At 36.0% G+C, this 25758-nt stretch overlaps 1 protein-coding gene across 3 annotated transcripts in view; it reads left to right on the top strand.

Annotated features, from left to right (window-relative positions):
- BRD1 (bromodomain containing 1) overlaps window positions 1-25758 on the top strand; it is a 65455-nt gene that overhangs the window by 21770 nt on the left and 17927 nt on the right. Inside the window, exons 4-9 of one of the 3 annotated variants that reach the window (XR_012994569.1) lie at window positions 4587-4718; window positions 8933-9061; window positions 9889-10201; window positions 10993-11253; window positions 14493-14981; window positions 25300-25558. Coding sequence is in view for 2 of the 3 variants with exons in the window: in XM_076329130.1 (XP_076185245.1) it covers window positions 4587-4718; window positions 8933-9061; window positions 9889-10201; window positions 10993-11253; window positions 14493-14981 (1324 nt within the window). In the remaining variant the exon portion in view is untranslated. The remainder of the gene's footprint in view (window positions 1-4586; window positions 4719-8932; window positions 9062-9888; window positions 10202-10992; window positions 11254-14492; window positions 14982-25299; window positions 25559-25758) is intronic. The other 2 variants (XM_076329130.1, XM_076329138.1) reach the window with 2 other exon arrangements.

The following is a 25758-nucleotide window of genomic DNA, read 5'->3' as shown; positions in this document are numbered from 1 at the left end:
GTTTCTATTCTGAAGAGTGGTGCCTGACAGTTACCTAATAATAGCTGAAATGAATTTATTCAGATAGTAGCCTTTTTTTTTTTTTATTTAAATGAGCTTGAGTCCTTAAAAATAATAAAATCAAGCACAGAAGTCCTGGGCTCGTGCAGTATAGACCTAGGCTATAGTTAGTGTCTGAAAAAATTATACTTGCTGGTTGGTAGTTGGGAAGTACTTTTCCTATTGAGATGGCATGATGGGACGGCAACATTTCTAAATATTTAAATAGTAACTACCAAAATAAAACAATTCTTATAATTGATGTTTGATTATAATAAAATAAGTCTTAGATAAGGGCTGTTTAAAATCCCTTTGCCTGTTCACACTCCTGTACAAACACTATTTCTTTCTTTTCTAATTTCAGAACTATGCACTATTTTTAAGTAAGAAAATAATGAAAATATTTTCTAAATTAATTGGAAACTATTTATATTGGTTTATTAAAAATTGGGGCACTTCTGAGACTTTATGCTTAAAAACCTAGAACTGAAATTTACTTTGTCTTTTGAATAGAAAAAGCAAGTTTCGAGCAAAGCTGAGTATTAAATGATTCTCTTAATGAAAAATGTGTAGGTAGTGCTTTTCAGTGAGTAGCAAGTATCCTGTGTATGGCATTGTGTCTTCTCCATACATCTTCAATATGTATTTATAATACCTATTAAAGTAGTCATAACTGCAAAGCATTTGATGCATTACTCATCTTCATTACTCCAAGTATAAGCCAAACCATAATGAAGACTTTAATAAACAGCTGTGGCATAGCTGTTGTGCGAATGCCTCAACATTTTGAGATATAGATGATTGTTTTGTTCATTTCGGTCTAGATGGGAAAATTCTTTTTACCGTATTTTGTGCGAGAGGTCAGAACGTCAAGAAACCTAAATAGGTTTTCAGTCAATCAAAGGAACATAAACACTGATTCAGGGGAGATTTTTTTTTTTTTAATTATTATTTAAACTGAAAAGAAATGTTAAGATGAGGAACCAAAATCCTGAAAATGGTTTCAGGATGCCAAGTGGAAGGTGGCTTTGATCCCTCTCCAATGTTTGTTTACTAGAACAAATTTGGCAGGGGGGGAAGCGTTCCATGATTTAGAATTACTTCCTAATGAACGTGTTTCAGAGCTCAGTTATGATACGCTTTTGAAGGTGATGTTACATCAACTAACAGTTCTAAACCAGGCAAAAAGATCTTGGCTTATATACTACCTTACCATCTGCAGGAACAAGGAACCAACCCTCTGAAAGAATGGTTTATACTGTTAATTCTCTCTCCACCTAGAAATTCAGGAAAGGTATTGGAAATACACTAATAAATTTACATCCCCATTATTTTAGTTTTTTTCTGTACTTAAAGAATGCTTGAATAAAAATAAGGTGTGAAATTTAAGTGTAGTAGCTTGTTGCTGCTGTAGTGAGGTTGGTTTAAAACCGCTGTTTGGAGAAACAAAGTAGAAGGTGCTGGTGACTTAAGGTCATATCTGCACTGAAGATTTCAGTAAGAACACAAGTTGCAACCACAAAATGGTTTTGACCGATTGGCGTACAAGTGCCAGCAGAGGGTCTTGATAAAACTGTGTTGATCAAGATCCAATTTCATCACTGTAATTCTGTTTCTGTTTGGCTCATATTAAGTTACAGTCCCTGTAGGGAGTGAGGCTGTCCCCATGTATTAACATCCAGCATAAGGAGTGAACTGTTGGTACGCTGACGTGATTCCTAATAGCATGCAGAGACTGGTAATATACTCATGGCAGGAGTTAGAGCTGAAGACCAGTTCTCAGTTGATGCATGTTCTGTGTGTAGACTTAGAAGTGTCTCCCTCTTTCCTCAGTATTAATAAATGTGTCAGGTTTAGCTTTTCTAGATAATATTTGGTGTTCAGCAAGAACTAAGTCCACCAGAAAATACCACAGAGTCTCTTTCTAGGCTTTTCTTGTGTAGTCAGCCAGAAGAAACTTCTGGCTTTGTTACAGAAAGAAAGATTTGGAAGAAGAACTCTTTACCAGGAAGTTAATAGAAACTTTCCTTGTCAGAAAGCTTTTGAAAACTAAAAATTTTGCAAGGAATTCTTTTTATCCAAGTTTTTACTAGTTAGATATTGGAAACCAGTGCATCATGCTCTTTTCAGCTTGCCTGGATCTTTTAATCTAATTAAGGTATAAGTTGTATGTCAGGTAATAAATAGGTTAGGGTAAAGGAGGTTTATCTTAGCTATTATAAACGTGTCTGCCAACATTACTTTCCACAGAAGTGTCAAAAAATTGGAGGCTTGCTATTAATCCCCAAGACGGAGTGACGTTCAAGAAGGGAGTGTACGTGTGCACAAAAAAAAAGCAAACAAGGTGCTCTTGATACTTAGGGTCACATCTGCAGATTTACACCTACCTGCCTATTTTATGGAATGAAATTGGTCAAACAACTGATTCAACTAAAAGAATAGTCTTTTTTTTTTTATTTTTTAAAAACAGCGCAACTGCACCTTCAGCTTTAGCCAAATACTTAAGTTTCTAATGAACTACCCCAAGACCTGGTCTAACAAAGTAACATATTTTTTCTTGTTGTATTTAAGTTTCCTGACCCACCCTAAAACTAATATGGTTTTGTTGACTTAGCTTTCAACAGGGTCAGTTCCCCAGTTTCATGAACTATGCAATTACATAGGGCAAAAGAGCAGACTCTGAATGGCTGCAAGCAAAGAGAGGACAAGCCTTCCACTTTTAGCAATAGCCACAACTTAATTTTGGTCCTGAAAAACAGTAAAACTATGAAAAAAAAGTATAGCTATGTCAGTTAACAGTTAGGTTGCTTTTCCACACATGGGATCTGTAATCAGAAATGAAGGGGAGTAGGAGAACAGCAATTAGTGGCAGTGTAGACTTTCTAATTCAGTGAGTCTCTGAGAATTCTAAGGAGTTGAAAATGTGCGTATTAATATTTGTGCTGTCAGAATTTACTTTTAACTATTCTGACCCTCAACAGTTCAATTATTATGTGTCCAAGTCAAGACTTAACTCCTTAAAAGAAATGATAACTGTCAGTAGTAATAGTCATTAGGAAAGGGAACGAAAAGTTTCCAGCTACAATTTTTCGGTCTTTTTTGTGTGTGGGTTTATTGTTGTGGGTTGTTGTTTTGTTGTTTTTTTTTTAAAAAAAAAGAGGAACAAACTGTTTCCAGATTGCTATATTGTAATACAGAGATAGTTGATAGTTAAGGATTTTCAACTTCAGTGAAGTCAGAGATTTGAATAAAACTAACCTTATAGCTTCCACAGGTACATGCCTTTATTTTTACAAAGTGTATAAAGCAATAAAATATGATGCAGATCATAGAATCATAGCACTTGCAAATCTATAAGATTTTTTTTAAACTGCCAGTTTTTGCAGTTCTATTTTTAGAACCTTCTGTCTGAAAAACTGCACAAGCTTCCTTTAGAGGACCTATGATACTTCTAAATTATTTTTCTGTTAAGGAAGCTTTTGCTTTGAGTGTAACAATTTGTAATGTTGATTATTGTTAATCTGATTAGCCAGTTTTCTTTATTCCTCTGTCTTCTATTTTTTATAACTTATGGAATTTATTGTTTGTTTGTTTTAGTTTTAAAAAAAACCACCACGATGATTACTTACCAAGTTTATATTGGATTATGCTAGTTACAGGCAAGCATACAAAGCTGTGGATCTCCTTCTGAGATTCTTTTATAAAACGTTCATTTTAAATGTAATACTTTTCCAAAGCAAATGTTTCTTTTGTGTACTTGGTACTAATATCAGGACTTCTACTTTTTTTATGGCCTTATTTCTGGTGAATTACCAGTACCATTTGAATACTATAGGTAGTATTCCAATATCCTTCTTTTTCTTACAAAGAATAGTAAAAACAAACAAGAAAGGGTCTGTTTTCTGTATGTACAAATCAAACTAAATACTGCAAGTGTTTAAACATTACTTCTTCATAAAAATGTGTGAATTAAATTTTTTCATCCGTTCACTGAAAGGTTGTATTACTGCATTACGCATTTGCAGTACCATTTGAAGTTGTTATATTATTTAATAAACTGCTTTTCATTTCCTGTCCTCAGAAGTCATAATGATTTTGTTCTGTTACAAGTGCGTCCTAATTCTCCTGGGTGCAGGGAAGGTGGACTGCACAACAATAATTTGTTTCTACCAGGCTTGAGTTTCTGAAGATGCTGATGATGTTCCCCTGGTTTGGATTTTGATGTGAAAATACCGAATCTTATTTTGCAGCTTGTTATACTGCTACATTTTTGTTTGCTATATTGCTTTTTCTGATGTAAATAGCCTTCACCATAGGATTGCTTTCCAGTTTATAGATTTTGTTTTCAGCTAGACGGTTGAGAAACTCTAGAAGATAAACTGACCAGAGACTTTCTTTTGTTGCAGTGTGAAGCTTATGACCAAGTGCCGTAACTATGACAGTAGTTTCTCCTTTCCTGTGAATACGTACTGTAATTGCATAAAACTAACTTATAAAAAGAAGTTAGCGTTTTTCATTTCATGAAAACCTTTTGATTCTTTTCTTAGAGGGAAGATGATGAAGAAATGCAAGCCTTAAAAGAGAAATTGAAGTACTGGCAAAGGCTGCGCCACGATCTTGAAAGAGCGCGTTTGTTGATTGAACTTATACGTAAGCGTGAAAAATTAAAAAGAGAACAGGTAAATGGAGTACCTTTTAATTTGGTGAAACTTTGCTGAAGGAAAGATAGTTTACGTATTCTCATGCAGTTTTTGCGATAGAAAGACTGCAGTCTTTGATCATGTAGGATCAAGAAACATAGGTGCATGCATGCACTCACGCAAACTGTTTAAAATATCTAAAATTAACATAGAATCATAGAATGGTTTGGGTTGGAAGGGACCTCTAAAGGTCATCTAGTCCAACCCCCCTGCAATGAGCAGGGACATCGTCAACTAGATCAGGTTGCTCAGAGCCCCATCCAACCTGACCTTGAATGTTTCCAGGGATGGGGCATCCACCACCTCTCCGGGCAACCTGTGCCAGTGCTTCACCACCCGCAGCATCAAAAATTTCTTCCTTATATCTAGTCTATATCTACCCCCCTTTAGTTTGAAGCCGTTCCCCCTTGTCCTATCGCAACAGGCCCTGCGAAAAAGTCTGTCCCCATCTTTTTTATAAGCCCCCTTTAAGTACTGGTAGCCTGCAATAAGGTCTTCCCAAAGCCTTCTCTTCTCCAGGCTGAACAACCCCAACTCTCTCAGCCTTTCCTCATAAGAGAGGTGTTCCATTTCTCTGATCTTCGTGGCCCTCCTCTGGACCCGCTCCAACAAGTCCATGTCTTTCCTGTGCTGAGGGCTCCAGAGCTGGACGCAGTACTCCTGGTGGGGTCTCGCCAGAGCAGAGTAGAGGGGCGCAGAATCTCTTCCCTTGACCTGCTGGCCACACTTCTTTTGATGCAGCCCAGGATCGCTTTCTGGGCTGTGAGTGCACATTGTCAGCTCGTGTCCAGCTTTTCATCCACCAGTACCCCTAAGTCCTTCTCGGTAGGGCTGCTCTCAATCCCTTCATGCCCCAGCCTGTATTGATAGCGGGGGTTGCCCTGACCCACGTGCAGGACCTTGCACTTGGCCTTGTTGAACCTCATGAGGTTCACACAGGCCCACTTCTCCAGCTTGTCCAGGTCCCTCTGGATGGCATCCCATCCCTCTGGTGTGTCGACTGCACCACTCAGCTTGGTGTCATCTGCAAACTTGCGGAGGGTGCACTTCATCCCACTGTCTATGTCATTGATGAAGATATTACACAGTACCGGTCCCAGTACGGACCCCTGCGGGATGCCACTCGTCACCAGCCTCCATCTGGACATTGAGCCATTGACCACTACCCTCTGGATGCAACCATCCAACCAATTCCTCACCTGCCAGACAGTCCACCCATCAAATCCATACCTCTCCAGTTTAGGGAGAAGGACCGTGTCAAAGGCCTTACAGAGGTCCAGATAGATGACATCTGTAGCCCTTCCTGTGTCCACTGATGTAGTCACTCCATCATAGAAGGCCACTAGGTTGGTCAGGCAGGACTTGGCCTTGGTGAAGCCATGCTGGCTGTCTCAAATCACCTCCCTGTCCTCCATTTGCCTTAGCATAGCTTCCAGGAGGATCTGTTCCATGATATTCCCAGGCACAGAGGTGAGACTGACAGGTCGGTAGTTCCCAGAGTCCTCCTTTCTACCCTTTTTTAAAAATGGGGGTTATGTTTCCCCTTTTCCAGTCACCAGGGACTTCACCTGACTACCATGACTTTTCAAATGTCATGGAGAGTGGCCTGGCAACTACATCAGCCAATTCCGTCAGGACTCTGGGATTCATGTCATCAGGTCCCATAGACTTAGGTATGTTCAGGTTCCTCAGGTGGTCACGAACTTGATCTTCTCTTACAGTGGGAGGGACTTTGCTCCCCCAGTCCCTGTCTTGCAGTGCTTCCACTCGAGAGATGTGGGAAGAGAGGTTGCCAGTGAAGACTGAGGCAAAAAAGCTGTTGAGTACCTCAGCCTTCTCCTTGTCCGTTGTTACCAGTTTGCCAGTCTTGCTCATCGGGGTGGGGGTTGGTACACTTTCTTTGACCTTCCTTTTCTGGCTGACATACCTGTAGAAGCCCTTCGTACTATTCTTTGCATCCCTTGCCAAGTTCAGCTCCAGCCGTGCCTTGGCCTTCCTGACCTCATCCCTACACAGCCGGGCAGTGTCCCTATACTTTTCCCAGGATACCTGTCCCTGCTTCCATTGCCTGTGCATTTCTTTCTTGTCCTTTAGTTTGACCAGCAGGTCTTGACTCATCCGTGCTGGTCTCTTGCCTTCCTTTCCTGATTCCCTACAGCTGAGGATCAAGAGCACTTACGCTCTATGGAAAACGTTCTTAAAGATTTGCCAGCTCTGTTCTGCTCCCTTGTCCCTGAGGGCAGTTTCCCAGGGGGTCCTATTGACTAAGTCCTTGAACAGCTGGAAGTTTACTTTCCTAAAATTCAGGGTCCTGACTGTACTCTTCACCTGACCCATATCCCTCAGGACTGTGATCATCCATCAGTACCTGATCACTGCAGCCCAGGCTGCCTCCAATCCTGATGTCTCCAGTTAGCTCACTTGTGTTGGTAACAAACAGGTCCAGTATTGCATCCCCTCTGGTAGGGCTGTCTTATTACCTGGCTTAAGAAGTTATCCTCAATGCATTCCAGGAGTCTCCTGGATTGCCTACAGCTCGACATGCTACTTTTACAGCAGATGTCGGGGTGCTTGAAGTCCCCCAGCAGGACAAGAGCCTGTGAGCGCACTGCCTCCTGTAGCTGGAGTAATAGGCTCCCCTTGATCAGGCAACCTGTAGTACACACCAACCACAAGGTTCCCTGTGTTGCCTCGGTCTCTAATTCTTGCCCATAAGCTTTCAACCTGCTCATGGCTGTTCTTCAGAGACAGCTCTTCACAATCTATCCATTTCTTGATGTAGAGGGCAACCCCTCCGCCCCTCCTTCCTTGCCTGTCTTCTGAACAGCTTGTAGCCATCAATAGCAACACTCCAGTCATGGGGTTCGTCCCACTAAGTTTCAGTAATGGCAAGTAGATCGTAGCTTTCTAGCAGCATGGTGGCTTCCAACTCCTCCTGTTTGTTGCCCATGCTGCGTGGACTGGTGTAGAGAAATTATTTAACAAGCCATTCTGTTAGACTTGCAAAGACAATTGGTTTCTGAAGAACTGTAGAAAATTTCTTCTCTTCAGGTTTTTCCAATACATGTGCCTATATTGAGTAGCACTTTTATTCTTCTGTCACCAAAAAAAAAAGAAGAAAAAAAAAAAGCTGCATCTAAGTCCTGTGGCATTCTAGAGTTAACATTGCTGGGAGAAGAGATTTGAGGAAGCGATAATGCAGAAGGATAACATTTTATATGAAAACTGTGAAAGCAAAATGTTTGCACATATGAGTCTTTAATTGTCCTTGTTTATAAAAACACCATTCCATTTTTACTTTTGGCAAGCTGTGAATATTCATTGCAAGTTAATATAGGTTGTAATTCTTGAGTGCTTTCTGGAGTTCCATGTGTCATTCCTGTACATTCACATATCAATTGCTATACACATATATTATGTATTATTATTTATATACATGTATTTTGTGTGTGTTTACTTTTCTTTATGTGTTTATATTATATGTATGCATACACACCATTAATGTGTCATTAAGAATTTATTTTTGCCATAACAAGACTCTTTCAATGTTGATAACTCTTTAAATGGCCTGAAAATAAAACTATAGAGGAGTTGTAATATTGTCAAAAATAATGAAAATTCTGAAGGATGATCAAGTATTTGAAGATGTTGTTGATTCTGTTTTATTAAATTATTTTCTTGGACTTTACATAGAACATTGTCTTTAAAATTACTCTTTGTTTTGGTCTTATGTAGCCTGTAAATGTTTGTCAAATTCTCTTTTTACACTTTGAACACAGCACTACAACTGAAATTTAATTTTAAGCATCTTAGTTTTAATTTCTTCTTATTTTCGCATTGTTGGCAAAATATGAAGCTGTTCTTGTGTAACATCTTTTCAAAGAAAAGAAATACAGTTAAAAAATGGAACAAAATTAATTTGTAGATAAAATACAAATTTGAGTTCTGAGAAGCTGGAGTTGAAGTTTAGTCTACAATGAAGGGACGAGAATGATTTTTCTTATAAAGTCATCAGCTGAAAATGTATGTCAGACAAATGCCAACTGATGATATTGAAAGTAACATTGAACGCATTTACTTAAAGTATATTTATGTTGTGTTTCATACCTAAAGTACTTTACTATTGCTGCAAAACAACCTTAAAACAGTATCTTAATGAAAAAAGCTCAATTGGATCATTGTTACTTCTTTAGGTCAAGATTGAACAGGTTGCTATGGAACTTCAGCTTACTCCATTCACAGTACTTTTGCGATCAGTTCTGGATCAGCTGCAGGAAAAGGATTCTGCTCGTATATTTGCTCAGCCAGTGAACCTTAAAGAGGTATGTTTTAAACTGTATTTCCTTACGTTTAGATATGACTTGGTGGCACTTAAAGTGCAAGAAAGAAATCATTGCATGCAGAGTTGGGACCAGCGTTACCTTTTAATCTCTATTCTGATAATTTACATTATCAGTTATGACTTACTGCTATGAAAGTCTATTTATACTCATATGCCAAAATAATTTCTGGGAAATGTATGGAATAACATGCATACATATTGATCTTTTGCAATAAGATTATTTGATAAAGCAAACTCGAAGGGTGTCTTAAAAATTGAAATGTGGATACTGTGTTATTACCTGCAGGTGAAATTCCTTTTCATTCAGTGGGAAACCAGATAAACTTAAAGTGTGTGTGTGTGTGCATACGTTCATATACAATACATTTATACATGTGTATAAATAACATGTAGACCGTATACATGTCTATATAAATTGTGTATATATACGAGTGTGCATGTACTACATGCACACGTATATATTGTACATATGTGTACGTATGTATAAATACATATATTTATAAGTATGTGTATGCATACACGTATAATATGTACATAAAAACACAGAATTCTAAAAACATGTAGTTTCAGCATCTGTTAGTAGAGCTCCAACTTGTTACCTAAGATGCAGAATCCTGTAATACGTAAACTTCAGTTGGCATGCAAACGTTTGCAATATCAAGATGAGCAATTCTAAGCCACGTTTTGAAGTTCTTGATTTGAGGTGTTACAAAATATGTTAGAAAATGTGGATCAGTTAATAGCTAATGTTACTTTGTCTGTAATAAGATAATTTTACCCATTCGTGTTTTAAATATTTATTCAAAGGTTCCAGACTATTTGGATCATATTAAACATCCTATGGATTTCTCTACCATGCGAAAACGGTTAGATGCTCAAGGCTATAAAAACCTCAGTGAGTTTGAAGAAGACTTCAATCTTATCATAGATAACTGTATGAAATACAATGCAAAAGACACAATATTTTATAGAGCTGCAGTGCGGTTAAGAGATCAAGGAGGTGTAGTTCTCAGGCAAGCTAGGCGAGATGCTGAAGGAATTGGTTATAATAATGAAACTGGAATGCACTTACCTGAACGGCCTAAACTTGAGTCACCCCAGCCTTTCTCTTGGGAAGATGGTAAGATGTTTTTGGATTATTTTTAAAAGTTGCATTTTTCATTACACACAGTGTGTACGTTCCATACAGATGTTTAGGATTGTTACTGTTCAGTTTGCTGACTAGATTCCCCCCCATTAAAAACGTTGCTTGAAAGATTCAAGTGTTTCTATTCTACTAGATCTGTCGTTAGGAAACAGTGTTAGCTAGATTCTGATTTTGACAATGCCAGAGCCTAATTTAAGATACATTAAAAAAGTTTTTAAATTGAGGACTTTTTTTCACATGATTGTATATGCTTGTAAATCATGGAAAATGACTACCAGTGCGCATAAACTTCAGCACATTCTTAAATAACCTACTGAATTAAAAAATGAAGCACATTTGTAATACTAGGAATGAAAATGACTTCTTTTGACATACATACCAGTTTTCTGAGGATTTGGCAGTAAGGAGAACAATTAACACGTTTCTTTTATAACCATAATCTTGCCCTTCTCTTTGACAAGAACAAAATCATCTATTACGGTGGGAAGGATTAATTATGTCTTCCTTCTGACCTTTTATTTCTTTGCTTTACTACTTAGTTTTCTTGAGCAAAATGCTGATCAAGAAGAATGTTAATTATATAGTAGGAATTCATTTCAACATTTCTTCACTGGTAACAGTGAAGCTACTAAGACTGTGATCTAAGTAGCTTTTTCATGACATTTTTTTAATTCTGGCAAGTGAATTTTATTTTTTTTTTCCTCCTGTTGGTATTATTATTCTGGGAAATATTCTGGGAAACACTAACACATTTTCAATTTCAGTGGATAGGTTACTGAATCCTGCAAACAGAGCGCATATGTCCTTGGAAGAACAGCTGAGAGAGTTGCTAGAAAAACTTGATCTCACCTGTGCAATGAAATCCAGTGGGTCAAGGAGCAAAAGAGCAAAGCTGTTAAAGAAAGAAATCAGCATTATTCGCAACAAACTAAGTCAGCAACACAACCAAGCTCCTCAAATAGAATCAGGTATTGGAAGTTTTGAAGAAGAAAGTGCAGCATTAGAACAAGATGGAGAAGAAGAAGGTAAGATTTTAAACTATGTTTCAATCAGTACTGTTCTGAACCTCTTCAGTCAGGTGCTTTAATCATGTGAATTAAAGAATAAATGAATATCATACTTAATTTTTAAATGGACAAATAGCCACTTAATCACAACAAATATTTTAAGAATATGAGAATGATCTCTTTAAACAAAACCTCCCTCCATTATTTTTCACAGTAGCAAGGCTTTTTAAAAATTTAGGTGTTAAGAAATAAAAGTACAAACAATCTCATACGAAAAGGAATCAGAAATGCCTGAGTGGAAAACATCTTTGTACTTTCAGAAATCCACTTAAATGCCACAATATGTATTAGGGATCATGTGAGCCTAGGTCACTGGTGCTGAAAACTCTGGCCATTGTACTGTTTTTTGTAGCTTTTTTTATTCTCTACTCCAGACTCTGGGGAGGGTGGAGGGTAGGTTTGGGTTGGTTTCTTGTTTTGTTTTGATTTTGTTGGGTGGGGGTTTTTTGTTTTGTTTTAAATAAAGCTAACTATTGATAGGACTTAAACTTCATGTTGTACAATCAAGTCAGCCATATCTAACCAGCCCTTCCCCTTGCGCTTCTCTTCCTCCTCAAAACATTGGTCTCAGAACTGCATCTACTCTTGGCTAATTCCCATTGATTTCAATGAGAGCAATATACTAGAAAGACCTAACTTTATATTTCAGTTGAATGTCCTATTGCTTTTTTAGCTTTTAAATCAGTTACTGAGGTCTTTATTGCTCATTTTTAAACGATGCAAAGAAAATCTAGTCTCTCAAAAAAAAAAAAAAGCTCTATTGAGTTTGTTTCATGATCAGCTCTTCTCTAAAAAGCTAACCTATTTTTCTTTAGGAGAGTTAGAGACGTGTTTCATTTTGAATAAGTGCATTGAATGGGAGGAGGAAAGAGCTCAAGGAAAAGTGGAAGCATGGTTATAAATAAAACAGTCTGTCTGGTGCAGCTTGATGCTCTCAAAATTTTTGAAAGGTGAAGTCAATAACATGACTGTCCTTAACTGCCATTCAAACAGCAACTTGGTGTTTATTTCTTAGTGTGACTAAGACAGTGCTTTTCAAACATACCACTTGCTTGAGATTTGAACAATGGTAGAAAAAGTGTACGTGAATCAGTATGCTTGTTCTGAGGCTGTTAAGTATTCTTAATGTTTAATGATTTGGGGAGGGGGTGTCTTTTTAATCTTCAAGTGATGATGCTACTGAATATAGTTCTTTAGGAATGTAGTTTCTGGCAGATAATGAATACACTAACTTTTTTTACTTGTAGCTTAACATTTTTATGACACAGCCTTTCACTGCAGCTGTTGTGGAAAAGATAGTCCAAAAGTGAGCAGTAGCTGTTTTCTTACATTTACAGTATGCTTTTTAAAAAAAGCATAATGAAGAGCATGATCCAGAGTTGATTGGCATTGTTGTTACAATTCTGATCTAGTGAAGAGTAATAGTCATTAGTTCAAATTTTGATTCTGAAATGGAAGGTACTTAAGAGAGGAGTAAAGAAAAGAAGTTGCCAAAAAGAAAGATGAGGAAAGTAGTAGTATCCTGTGCCCAGGATCTCTACAGGAGCTGACTTTAGAAGAGCTGTGAATTACCCCCTTGCAATTCTGTTTTCAGTTTCTGATCATGTGAAAAATACGGTACCAGAATAACCCCATGAAGTTTAGGTTTTAGTGTCTAAATAGTTTTCAAGTGTCTTCCTGTGCTTAAATCTTTTTGTGAATATTTTCTAATTAATTGTAAGAAAATCAGAATTTATTCACAAAGAACAGTCACCTTGGACACTCTAAAGTACAGGCTTTTTTAATTGGTGGTACTTTAAATGTGCTTATTTGGCTGTTAATTTCATTCTAAATGTCTTCCTGAAATATTATTTACCAATTCTAATACTTGTATGCCTTCAAAGGATGTGAGCATAGTCACACTTTATTTTAACAATATATTTTTAATATGAACTATGCTATTGTTTGATTAAACCTTGAACAATTGGGCATAGATTTTTCTGCACTTAGAAGTCATTGATTTCCAAGCAAGCATTGCTGAGCCAAAACCAAAACAATATAGAGATAATATTTAATCCGCTACAGATACAGGGCTTAAACCTTTGGTTTTTTACACCTTTTTTTTCAGGTGACATAGAAAAATTAACTAAATTTAAAAATTTCATGTGATAGCATAAATATTACAGTAGTCTCATACAGTTACTATAGAATAAGCATCTTCTTACTAATTTGTATTTTACAAGATTCTTTTGGAAGCTAGAAAGAAGGTTTTAACATTTTTTTGAGTTGATAATTATGGGTTAGGAAGTCCTCCTACTTGTATTTGGGAATGCTGCAACAGTAGAATGTTGTTTTGTTCCCCCCCATCACTTGGGATGAAAAATTGAAACTAGTTTTATACGCTCATAGTTATATCTCCGTTGTCTTTTCCCAGCATGGAATTACTGCAATTGACTGGGACATGATCATGTTAAAAAAAAAAAAAAGGGGGGGGGAAATGGTAGAGGGTGGTTTTTCTGATTGCTCCTATTAAGTCTGCATTGCCAAGTGTGTATTTGCCAACTAGTGGCTACTCAAGCTGCAAGGTTTTGGGGTGGTGTTTTTGTTTTTTCTCCCCCCCTTTTTTTTTCTTTTTGATAGATAAAACTTCTAGCCACAACTGTAAAACAACTTTGCAAATCTTGCTTTTCTGTAAATTTTATAACACGTTTTAGCTCACTCTACTAGATGAGGTTACAAATACTTTTTATTTTTTAAATGCTTATCTGATAAAATTTGTCTTAGGTAGGTAAGGTGAATATCGATAAGGTGAAATACATAAAAATGTGTATTATCAAAAATTTTACTTGAATGGCAGTGTAATTGCATTTAACAGATAATCATCCACCACCCCAACTTTCTATTTAAAAAAATAGATTTCTTAGTGTTTAGTTAATGAAACTAACATAACTGCATGACAAGTAAAAAGTATTTATCCAGGTGTAAATTGTTAACACCAACTATAAACGCCTACTTTTCTATCCCTGTTACATTCCCAGTATAAAAGTAGGAACTACTAACTAGGACAGATTGTTGCTAGACAAGGTTTGTTTTTAAAATGTTATGCTTTGTTTCCAAACAACAGTTTATTTGGTGGGCTGCACATTTATAGTGAGTTTTATAATAGACTTTATAACTACAGGTTTTCAAAAATCACACTCTATTTATAATTTTTTCAGGAGATAAATCTCCCCCTAAACTTGAACCATCAGATGCATTACCTCTTCCTTCAAACTTGGAGACTAATTCAGAACCACCAACCCTCAAACCAGTAGAACTCAATCCAGAGCAGAGTAAGCTTTACAAAAGAGTAAAATTTGATAATGAATTATATAGCACTTCCATTCAGAAAGAAATAAATGGACACACTCCAGAACACTTACTTGACAGTAATCTCAATGAGTCGACTGTTTCTGCTGTAGCTGAGTCATCAACTGATGTAAACAGACGTACATCCATTCTCTTCTGCAAATCGAAAAGTATAAGCCCCCAAAAGTCTGCAAAGAACACTGAAACCCAGCCAACTTCTCCACAGCTAGGGACCAAAACCTTTTTGTCTGTAGTCCTTCCAAGGTTGGAGACACTTCTGCACCCAAGGAAAAGATCAAGGAGTGCATGTGGAGATTCTGAGGTTGATGATGAGTCCCCTGTAAAGCGCTTGGATACAGGTAAACGTTACAAAACTTATTTGAATGGATGCATCTCGAAAGTTAACATACCTGTTAATTTTTTGACACACATGTAATTGTTAATCTTCAGATTTTAGCACTTGAACAGTTTTTCCTCATAGTTGAGTAATTACAGTTCAGAAAATTACTGATTAGTTTTTGTGTTGGCCCTGTACAATTAGACTTAGTGAACCAAGTTTAACTTTTTCAGTTTTCACTTTAGCAATGGGATCTTCAAGTTTACGTGTGTGGGTGGGTGATTTTTTTTTTTTTAAGTTGTTTTCTATTTCCTTTTGTTGCAACCAATAGGAAAGGTGAATCAGCTGCTTTTTTGGAAATTCCCTGTTAAATTACATGGAATCTTTGTATATGGTGCCAAAACTAGAACTCTCATAAGGAGGAGCTGATGACTTCATTTTGCTGTAGTGTTACTCCAAGCATATTTTCACATTATGAAACTGATGACTGTGTATGAGGTGCTTTGTATACCCATGTATTTTATGGAAGTGTTAAAATCCCAAAGTATAATGACACTTCCTGTGTTTCTTTTCTTTAGTCTGTGCACTTTAAATAAATAAAGTTGAAGAAACTAAGTGTAAGATTATGCTCTTAATGAGACTTCTCTAAAGAACATTAAAAAAAAGAAAGTTATCTTGATACACTGGTGCAGTACAGTTGAAGACATTAATTACACCTTTTCTTAGCGAACTGTAGTTCTGTTTATTGAAGAAGTTTGAATAAAACCCTCTTTGAGGAAGAACAGCAGCATAAGGAAATTACTTAAGTATATTTCCTTAACATTATCCATGGCCATTGCTATGGCTTTTATATTACCTTTGAAACAAATACTCTGTTTCATTGTCATGTTAATAACCCATATGTAGGTATGAAACAGCATGTGGTTTCTTGTGTCTTTGAATGAAAAATAGAGGAATTTAATTTGAACATTTATTGTGAAGATGTGCTCCAAAAGCTTTTTGTGTTTTTTGTGGTGATTTTTTTGTGTTTTGAAGGGGGAGGAGGGTTGGTTGGCTGGGGTTTTTTTGTTCGGTGTTTTTTGGGGGATTTTGTTTGTTTGTTTGTTTTAATAATCAAGCGAGGAGGAAAATTATTCTAATGCTGGAATCATAGCATAAGAAAATAATAAGTAAGATAAGGGGGGTGGGGGGGTCTTTTCGTTTATATTTTTGTTTCTTTGTTTCACCTCTTTGGAAAGCCCCAGTTTCCATTCCTTTTCATAACAGCTTGGAAAGAGCACGTGTGTTTGATCTGGTACTTTAGTTCTGAAGTAGGAATCATGTGAAGGTAGTATGATGATAGAAGTAAGTTAATCTTCATTAATGATGCAAATAGCTTTGGTTTCCAAATACTCCAATTTACCAGTCTTTAATCTAGATTATTTCATTATGTACCTTTATACAGATTGCATTTTATCACACGCACAGTGAATCATTTTGTGCTAGCTCACACCAGGAATTAGTACTAATTCCTTGAAATTTTTATCTTAAACACTGTGAATTGTTTCTTCGGGGAAAAAATGTTTTTGTTATGTAGGAAAACTGACTTAATTCTTGACCAAAAAAAAAAAACCAAACCCCTACCAGATTTCTGAATACATTTAAAATCTGACATTTTGTTCCTTTTCTGTCTGTGGAGTTAGGTGTATGTAGGGCAAATATGCTTTTGATTATCTTCAAAACAAAAAAAACCCAAACAAAACAACCCAAACAATTATGGATAGTTTCTTTTAATTTTAGTACTCTTCCCATTTCAGAATTTCTACTTGTTTTGTTTTTTTTTTAATGTAATATGTAGGCTAGTAACAGGAATAAAATCCAAAAGGTTAAAAGATTTTTTTTTTTTAAATTTTTAAATAAAATTCTGTAACTTCTTCCTGAAGCTAATGAAGATATGCACAGAATTAAATTTATGTAGAACTAATACTTAGGGGGCATTTATATTTAAACTTTTTATTTGTTTGCTCAAGAAGAGACTGTGTATGTGAATTGAAATGTTTTAACCAAATTAAATTCACCTGAAGGTGTTATAGTTATTCTTTAATAGTACGTGTGTTTTTAAGCATATATGGTTCGTAGAGATGTGTCAGCTTATCAAATCTTATTCCTGTGATTCTTTTTCCATTTGCAACCAAAAATTTTGCTTTCACGTTGGAGATTTTATTCCTCGTTATTTTTCAAACTTGTGTCTCCACACTAATTTAAGCGATTTGCAATTGGCAGCTATTTTGAGCTACGGTTCAGCAGGAAACCAGCACAAACCTCAGATGCTTTCCAAGATTTAAAACCAGTTGAATTGTTTTACTTTTGTATATGCAAGCTGGTGTCAATTCATGCAGATGGCTGTGTTGTGATAAAAATAAATGAGATCATGTATACAGTAATATAATTTTTTTTCTATTTGGATATTTTTCACAAAATTTTAATTTCATGCTGCTGGTAAAAAACATTTTTATTCAAAAGATTTCAGCAGACATGAGCCTTTCCCTCCAAAGCTATACCATGATAGAAGAGGCATGCTTCAGGCTTCTTACATGCGTTCTTGTGAGTTAGCAACTTCATGAGCAATCACTATAGTTGAAAATGAATTATTATTGCGCAGTTTTCTTTGACTGGTATGAATGTTAAATATCCTCAATTCTAGTCGATGTAGGAAAAAGTTGTTAAAAAGGACTTTGCTTAATATACAAAGCAGTCAAATTTTTAAGTGGTCGAGAGCTGTACTGTCACACCTCTTTTTTTTTTTTTTTTTTTTCTTCCTTACCTATTCATAACCAATGTGGGGGTTTTGCCGTTACTTAAGGATGCCTTGTTGTTTTGTCCCTCACCTTACTCAGTCTCATCCATGTTTCCCCCTTTCATGTCACTCATATGTATTCTTATATGAAAAATCATAGGATCATAGAATCATTGAGGTTGGAAAAGACCTCTAAGATCATCGAGTCCAACCATCGACCCAACACCACCATGCCCACTAAACCATGTCCCTAAGTGCCTCATCTACACATCTTTTAAATACCTCCAGGGATGGTGACTCCACCACTTCCCTGGGCAGCCTCTTCCAATGTTTAACCACTCTTTCAGTAAAGAAATTTCAAAGGAAGACTCTAAAGCTTGCCTAGTTAAGTAAAACCACACATACTTTGTCTGATGTTTCATTATTCTCAGAGACTGCCTTTTATTATGCTCTCTTGAATTACATTTGTGGTTGGTGTGCTTGCCAGTTAGTTTCACGAAAGACACATACAGGATCCATTGGCACACTACTTTGTAAGTGTGGTGTCCCATATGTTGTTGGTTTTCATATATAAAATAATTATTGAAATACAAGCTTTTTTCAGAAATAAGGGACTATTGCACAACATGACTTAACCTTTGAAGAGGACTGAAAGCAGTTCACTTTAATACTCTGACCTCCCTTTGTATGTGAATCTTTGTTTAAAAAATATGAAGCAATAGTGTAATGTAACCTTACATTTTAATTTCATAGTGTTCTACTAGGGCATTATCGCTTACATATATAGCACATCTTTCTCCATAGTTGCTGTGTGGAAACTAAACAACTACATAGTGGAGAGATGCATTTAAAAATTTCCTATGTGTACTTGATGTATCTTGGTTTTGCTTCCTATGGTATCTAGCAATTTTGAAAAGAAGATAGGTTGTTTTACTTAGGAAATTTTGGTCACATCAGAGATTGATGTATGATTCTTGAAATTCAGGCATGTCAAATCTTAACTGCGACAAGTTCGATGACCTTTTCAAAATATCCATTGTATACTTAGCTTGCTCTTTTGTTACAAAGATTAATCCTTTTTGTCAGGAAATCAGTTGGTGCAGTTATTACATCTGAGAAAAATAAAGCTGATCAGTGGATAGAAGGTAGATTTTACTGACCATTTAAAAATTTGCCTATATCAGTTGTGTATTAGAAAGATAAATTCCTGGAACAAATGAGTGTTTTAAGATACTTTTCGAGCATTATAAAATACTAGACTACGTTCATATTAAATTTTCATGTTGTTCTTGGTTTTATCGGTCACCTTTAAGCTTTCATAAATTTAGGATAGTAATTCACAGTTACTGTGTTGGTACCCTCTATTTTAATTAGAAACTAAGTATTTAGAATATACTATCCTAAAGCAATTACTTTACTTTATCATAGAATTAGGATTGCAAATAACGATTATTATAGTGCAGTATGTTGGTTTTCTGTTATTTCTTGGCTAGATAACAGTAATAGAAAATTTCAGTGAAACTTATCATTTACTTAGTATTCTTCTTGCTTCCAGCTACACAGATTTTCTCAAGGCACTGAAACGGATGTAAACAAATATTTATAACATGGATCACTGAATTACAGTATTTAACACAGTAAAAAACACAGGGTTTTTCTGGGGGTGGCGGAATTTATCATTTCTTAATATATACTTTGCATACAGTTGTCAGTGTACAACAAACATAATTATACTTTATTAAATCTAATAGTAAATGTTGGGCTGACTTTGTTTCTGCCCAATCGCTGCAAAATGTTTGACGGCACTTAAGAACTGTCTGCAAGTAACTTCTATGTGAATTCCACTTGCATTTGATATAATTTAATACTGTAGCGGTGACCACTTTTACTTAATTTTATTTGGTGTGATAAGGACAGAGATTATATCTGGGGTAAAATGGAACACAGGTTATTTTTTTGAATTCTTCAATACTTGATTTCTAAGAAATCTTTGGCTCTTTGGAGCACAGGACAATTTGATTAAAAGTCGAGCTTCGTATGTGTAGCATTCAATTACCATTCTCTAAATGGAAGAAATGAAAGTAAAATGTGTATCTAAGAATATAACTTACGTCCTTTAAGTAAATGACAAACTAAACTAGAGGTTGCTCAGTGAAAAAAACAAATTGGCATAATTACTCATCTGTTAACATAGACAGGAGTGATAGTGCATACATATATTCATGAGTAAAATGCAGTAATTTGACTAAATCTACTGACAGATCCAGAGTCCTTACACTTTGAATTAAAACTATTCTTTTTTTTTTCTTTTTTTCTTCAGATGCATAGCGATTGTTTCCTGTGAAATTTAGTTATTTAAGCACTTAGCGATGTCCAAAAACTTCAGCTGCCTGCCTTCAGGAAGCTTCAAAACATAAAACATTTTAAGGTGTATATGCAAACAAACAAAGCATTTGAGATTGTGAAGGCCTAAAAGGAATTATCCCCTGGCTTGTTAAATTTGTCAGTATAGAGACATGGGGACAACAGGAGCTCGACTGCTGAGTTGTCGGGATAAAACCAGGCTTCAGAGCAGCCCATAAGTACCAAAGAGGCTGAGAAAGAGAAGTTTGACTAGAACAATACCAAAATTATTTGGGGGGGGGGGATGCTAGGGCATTTTTGCTTGGTTTTGACAAGTTTTTTTCTTTGTTTGGGTTTTTTGTTTGGGGTTTTTTGGGGGTTTTTTTTGACGGGATGATAGGCCACTGAGAAACTTTGACCATTTGCTAAGAAAATCAGGCAAATTAAGGCAAGAAATTTGAAAAAACTGAATGCTGCGTTTCTTTATTTGTATTTGGCCCGCTCAAGCTTTAGACAGGGATTCTGGCAGCCCTACTAAAATTTTTGCAAATTTAATTTCTGGAAAAATTTTGAGAAATAGGAGAGGATTTGTGTAATACATGTGCAATAGAATAAGTGCATAAGGCAGAAAGAGGGGGAAAGAAACTATTTTATACCAGTCAACAATTGCAATGACATTTAAGAGAATAAATGTTCCTTTTGGTTTTATTTCATCTGAAGAATGATATTATTAACTTCCTCACCATCAAAAATCCTTTGCTTATTTCTTGATTTGTATTACTAGAATAGAGGGAATTTTGAGCAACATAGTCAAGAACAGTGGGGCTTGATGAACAACTAGATAAATGGGGGTTTTGTCCTTTTTCAAGGTTTGTGAAGTGTATGCATGCATAAGTTATAATATGCATTAATATTTTAGAAATTTTTCTTGGGTCTTAAACCTGATAATTTCTTCGAAAGTACTATCTTTTGGGTTATTTTTAAGATATTAATTATTAGCACCCAACTTACAATTGGTATGTTTTCTAAGATCAGTATAACTGAATCTTCTGTAATAATAAAAAAATATTTCTAGATGCCCTTCTGTTTTTCTTGATGCTGTAGGAGTTGTGGAGCCTTTTACTGTATTCTGGCATTTAATTTTTTTAATGCTTAGCTCATTTCTTGGCCCAGCTTTAGCTTTCTAAAAAAATAAAATGGCATAGTCCCCTATGTGCTTCATCTGTGGCATTTAACACTAATTCTTCTGTGTGGTGCTGATGGTAGACAGAGAACTGTGGGATTTATTGAAGGTATTAAAAAAAAAAAAGTTAATTTGGAGATCCACACTATGCTTATAAATTAAGAACACACTTGCCATGGTGTTGGAGCTTAGTATAGATGATCTACCTTCAAATTCACAGGCCTAGATATCTTGAAGTCCCTTGTATCGAGTACATAAGGTACCAGAGTTGATCAGATTACCATTATATTTGACCTATTTGGAACATCATAGAATCATAGAATAGTTTGGGTTGGAAGGGACCTTTAAAGGTCATCTAGTCCAACCCCCACATACTCAGGTCTGATTTAAGAGGTGGATGATCATAAAAATTAATCCGATGACTCCAACAGTAACTTTGGGCACTGAACCTGGAAGTCAAAAATACATGTGACTTAGGGCTCGTTCTTCTGTGAGTGGAGAGAGGGGGAGACAGTTTCCACAGTATGACTGACTGCAAGATTAATGTCTCTCAGAAAAGGTTTGTGTGGGGGTTTGTTCATGTTTTCTTTTTTTTTCCTTTCCCCTTTTCCCCCCCTAGATGAGAATAGATTATGTAGTTACATGCGTAGAGGGAGGTCCTCCATAAACAGTAATTATGATAGTATGTACTTTTACTGTATCATACACGCAGTCCAATATTTTGGGACATTTTTAATTGATAGCTCTCTTCTGTGTTTCCCATTGTAGTACCCAGACATAGCTTCTTTGGTGTGTGTAGAGGAAGTGTACACATAAGAAGGTATCCCATACAAAGAAACATGTATTACTCAAGAATAGGTAAAATACTTGGAAGTTGCTTTTATTTTGTTGGTACCAAAACAGTGTTCGTTGGTCATGCTGTCACTTGGACTTTGTCAGGCCATGCTATCCTAACATGGTAACACTCCCCCCACTTTCATTTTCCTTTCTCTCCTTTCTTTTTTTCCCTCTCTTTTCTTCCTTTACTTTTCCCTTTTCCCCTCCCTCCAAAACTGTAACAGTACAGCTGTCATTTAGAAATTACTTTCTAACAACAGGTCATTGGAAAAAAAATGAAGATGAAAGCAGATGTTGAGAACTAATCTTTGGCTGATAAGAATGGCTTAAGTACTCCCGAGTTCTATAAAAATATTTTTTTGTTGAAGATAAAAGTATTTTAGGTCTGAGGGGGAAAAGAAAACATACTGTAGATTAATCTGATTAGATACAAAGATGTGAATATGCGAGTCAGCCTTACTTTAACTCTTTGTGTTCAGTGCTGCCTAAAAATAGCAAAGCTGGGTTGGTGTTTAGTAGCCCTTGATTATCCTCACTTGACGATGCTTCCAGTGCTGTCAGGTTGACTGCATGAGTGGTGAAACATCTTGTTTTGTCTCTGCAGCTCCTTTCGTTGAAGCCAGGAAGACAATCTTAGGATTGCAAGCACTGTTAATTTTTGCTAAGCTGGAGTAGATTTTTAGTGTGATGTTGCGGTCTCTTAAAATGTTTCAGATCATGCACTTCCTCAAGTACAGTGCAAGCTATCATAGAAGGAGGCTGTTCCATGCCTTTCGTATGCACTGAATCTTTTATACTGAATCACTTGAAGTTTTCATCTCCCTGTGTGAAATACCTCTCAAGGTACAAAAGGCCTGGAAAATTACGTCCAAAAATGCAGCTGTGTAACTTAATGAAGTAACGGGCTAATTGAAGGACTTGCAGGAGTGGCAGATCTCTGGTAAACAGATCTGCCTTCATCTTTCTTTCAGATGGCAACTTCAGTTTCAGTTTCTGTTCTCTGTCCTAGAATGAGGCACAAATAAAGAACCAATTTTTCTAAATAGCTGTAAAAGGCAAATAAATGGTAAATTATTTGTTTCCTTTTTAATTGGGTAGGATTGCTAGACGTGCTTACATAAGAGAGTTCTGAAGTTCACCTGTCCATCTGTTTCCTTTTCTTTGGATACCATGCCCAGCAATTGTGTTCTCACAATTATGGGGAAACATTTACTTTCAAAGAAGAAAAAGTGTTGGTAAAAGCTCTGTATAAAATCCTTTAGATAGTAATTTAAGAAAAGGAAGTTAGTTCCATTTAGGAAATGGAATAGCCTGCTTTTGTAGGTCATGCTGGGCTGCTCTGAAAGACTGCTAGGCACTAGGTTTTTGATGCAATATATTGATAGATAGTTATAATGCTTTTTCATGATATAAGTTGAGAATGAAAAGAATCTTTATTGATTTAAGTTTTTAATAACTCTAAGCTTTCTTTTAATTTATATCAGGATTTGGTAGGTGAGAAAATAGAATTCTTCATATGGAAAATGTATAAAAGTATTTTTCCTAAAGGATCTTTACTGTTTGCGTTACTGCATAATTCAGAAAAAATGTTTGGAAAAAAAATTCTGATCTTAAAACCTCATAAGTAGTCTTTGCCAAGATAATTATAGGTAAACGGTCCTAAATATTACTGACTTTCTATAGTCGTTACATTTCTTGGATCCTGAATGACATACCATTGATCTGTGTGTGATTCAGGCACTTAAATCTTGTATTTTATAATCATCTCTGTGTGTTTTACATGTCATAAATCATATAAACTAGAGCTGACTAAAGAATTCAATTTGTAAAGTTAGTTTTAAATTCTTCAAGTTTTGTGCTTGCACTTTTTAATGTCATTTTCTACACTAACACTACTGCATCAGTCTTTTCTGTACCACTGGAACAGCTGATAGTCTCTACAAGACATTGTAAAATGTTTTTTTGAGAAACGTTTCTGCTTGTATGCTCTTTTTTTCCTTTCAGATTTTTTTGGAATGTTTTCAAACTCCTCCACTAGTGTTGTTTCCCACTTGTATATTTTAAAATGCCTTGAACAATCGTCCTATAATAGAGTGATCCTATTGTTGTAGTGCACAGAGCAACAGACAATCCTTATCTTGTGGAAGCTGTAGTTATTACATGTTGATTAGTTTTCCTTTCTGTTGTGCAATTCAGATTCTGCTGGTTTAGCAGACTCATCTGATTAGCCAGAGACACTTCTTATTCCCAGTTTTTGAAGAAAATTAGTAGTTACAGGATGAATTCTTAAGCATTCTTTTGAAACATACCAAACTTCGACTATTCGGTGAGCTACCAAACTGTATTCATTATGTGTTACTTAAACCGACAAAGATGAAATTTTTCTGTTTAGGATCTTGAAAGCTACTGCTATTTAGTTCGTAGGTGCCACATCATGGGCTCACACTGAGCTTTCTTTGCTATCTTTGGCCATGACCAAATTTTAAGCACGTTTTAAAAGCTTTATTTCCAAGGGGACTCTTCACACCAAACTTTATCATCTTTGTGAGTAACTGGCTTCCATTTTGTCTGCATACTGAAGACTGTTTTAAGAACTGTAAACTTTGACGTGCTCAGATATCACCTGTGTATTCTGAAAAGAAGGATTGTGTCTAATATTCTTACTGCACTCCAGAATTTACTGTTGGAAGTAGACATAGGGTTACTCTAAGGTTCACTTTTTAAAAACTTTGTGGATGCCTTCCTATTGCTGCAATACGCCCATTTTCAAGGTTTGCGTATTTAAGAATACAATAACTTCTGATTATTTATTACCTTAAAGTGTTCCTTTATCCTGTCTGTGCATACCTGTATATATAAATCCTCTTAAATTAGGGTCATCCCCATTCTTACTCTTACTAGAGGGATTTTAAGATACATTTCAAAACCATGTTCTTGATGCGTATCATGCACGTGGAGGTTGTATTCTGTGCTTTCAATGATCTGCATATATTTTCTTTTTCAAGAAAGAGGACTGAATCAAAGTGAAACTTTTAATTTAGTTTTGCCCCTTTTGAAACTTTAGCTGAGTATTAGTGTTAGAATACGTGAAACACTTGTGTCATTCTCACTGTCTCTGGACGCTGCTGTAAGGATGGCTTATTTATTTGAAATCTCTGTTTCCTTTCAGAGAGACTTAATGGCTTTTTCACTGTCTTCCAGGTTCTCATATTAACTAATATCATGCTGGGTATTTATCTCTTTGGATCCTAATTATTTTCTGTTATCCTCAACATGGAATGGAATTCAATTAAATGATCCTTTTGGAACGCAGAAAGACAATTACATTTGAAGTAATTATTTTGGATCATGTTGGAGACACCAGCCATCCTTAAAACAAAAAAAAAAAATGAACACTGTTGGAGGAAGTCTTTGACATATATGAAACTATGCTCTTCATTCAATATATTGCCCCATTTCCGTAAGTTATAAAGTTGTACATGTTGTAGTATATGTGACACAAATTGGTCGCAGATTTTTACCAGTCCCAGCGTTCTTATTCCCAGAACATGCTCTGTGAGAGCAGATTAGTTAAGAATGTTCTATCTCCATCCTCTTCCCTTCCCCCAAAAACAGTCTAATCTTCCTTGGAGAAGTAAAGCGTACAAAAACCTGTTCTAC

The sequence above is a fragment of the Aptenodytes patagonicus genome, chromosome 1, assembly GCF_965638725.1.
Source record: "Aptenodytes patagonicus chromosome 1, bAptPat1.pri.cur, whole genome shotgun sequence".
NCBI lineage: Eukaryota > Metazoa > Chordata > Aves > Sphenisciformes > Spheniscidae > Aptenodytes > Aptenodytes patagonicus.
This window is presented reverse-complemented; position numbering and strand designations above follow the sequence as displayed.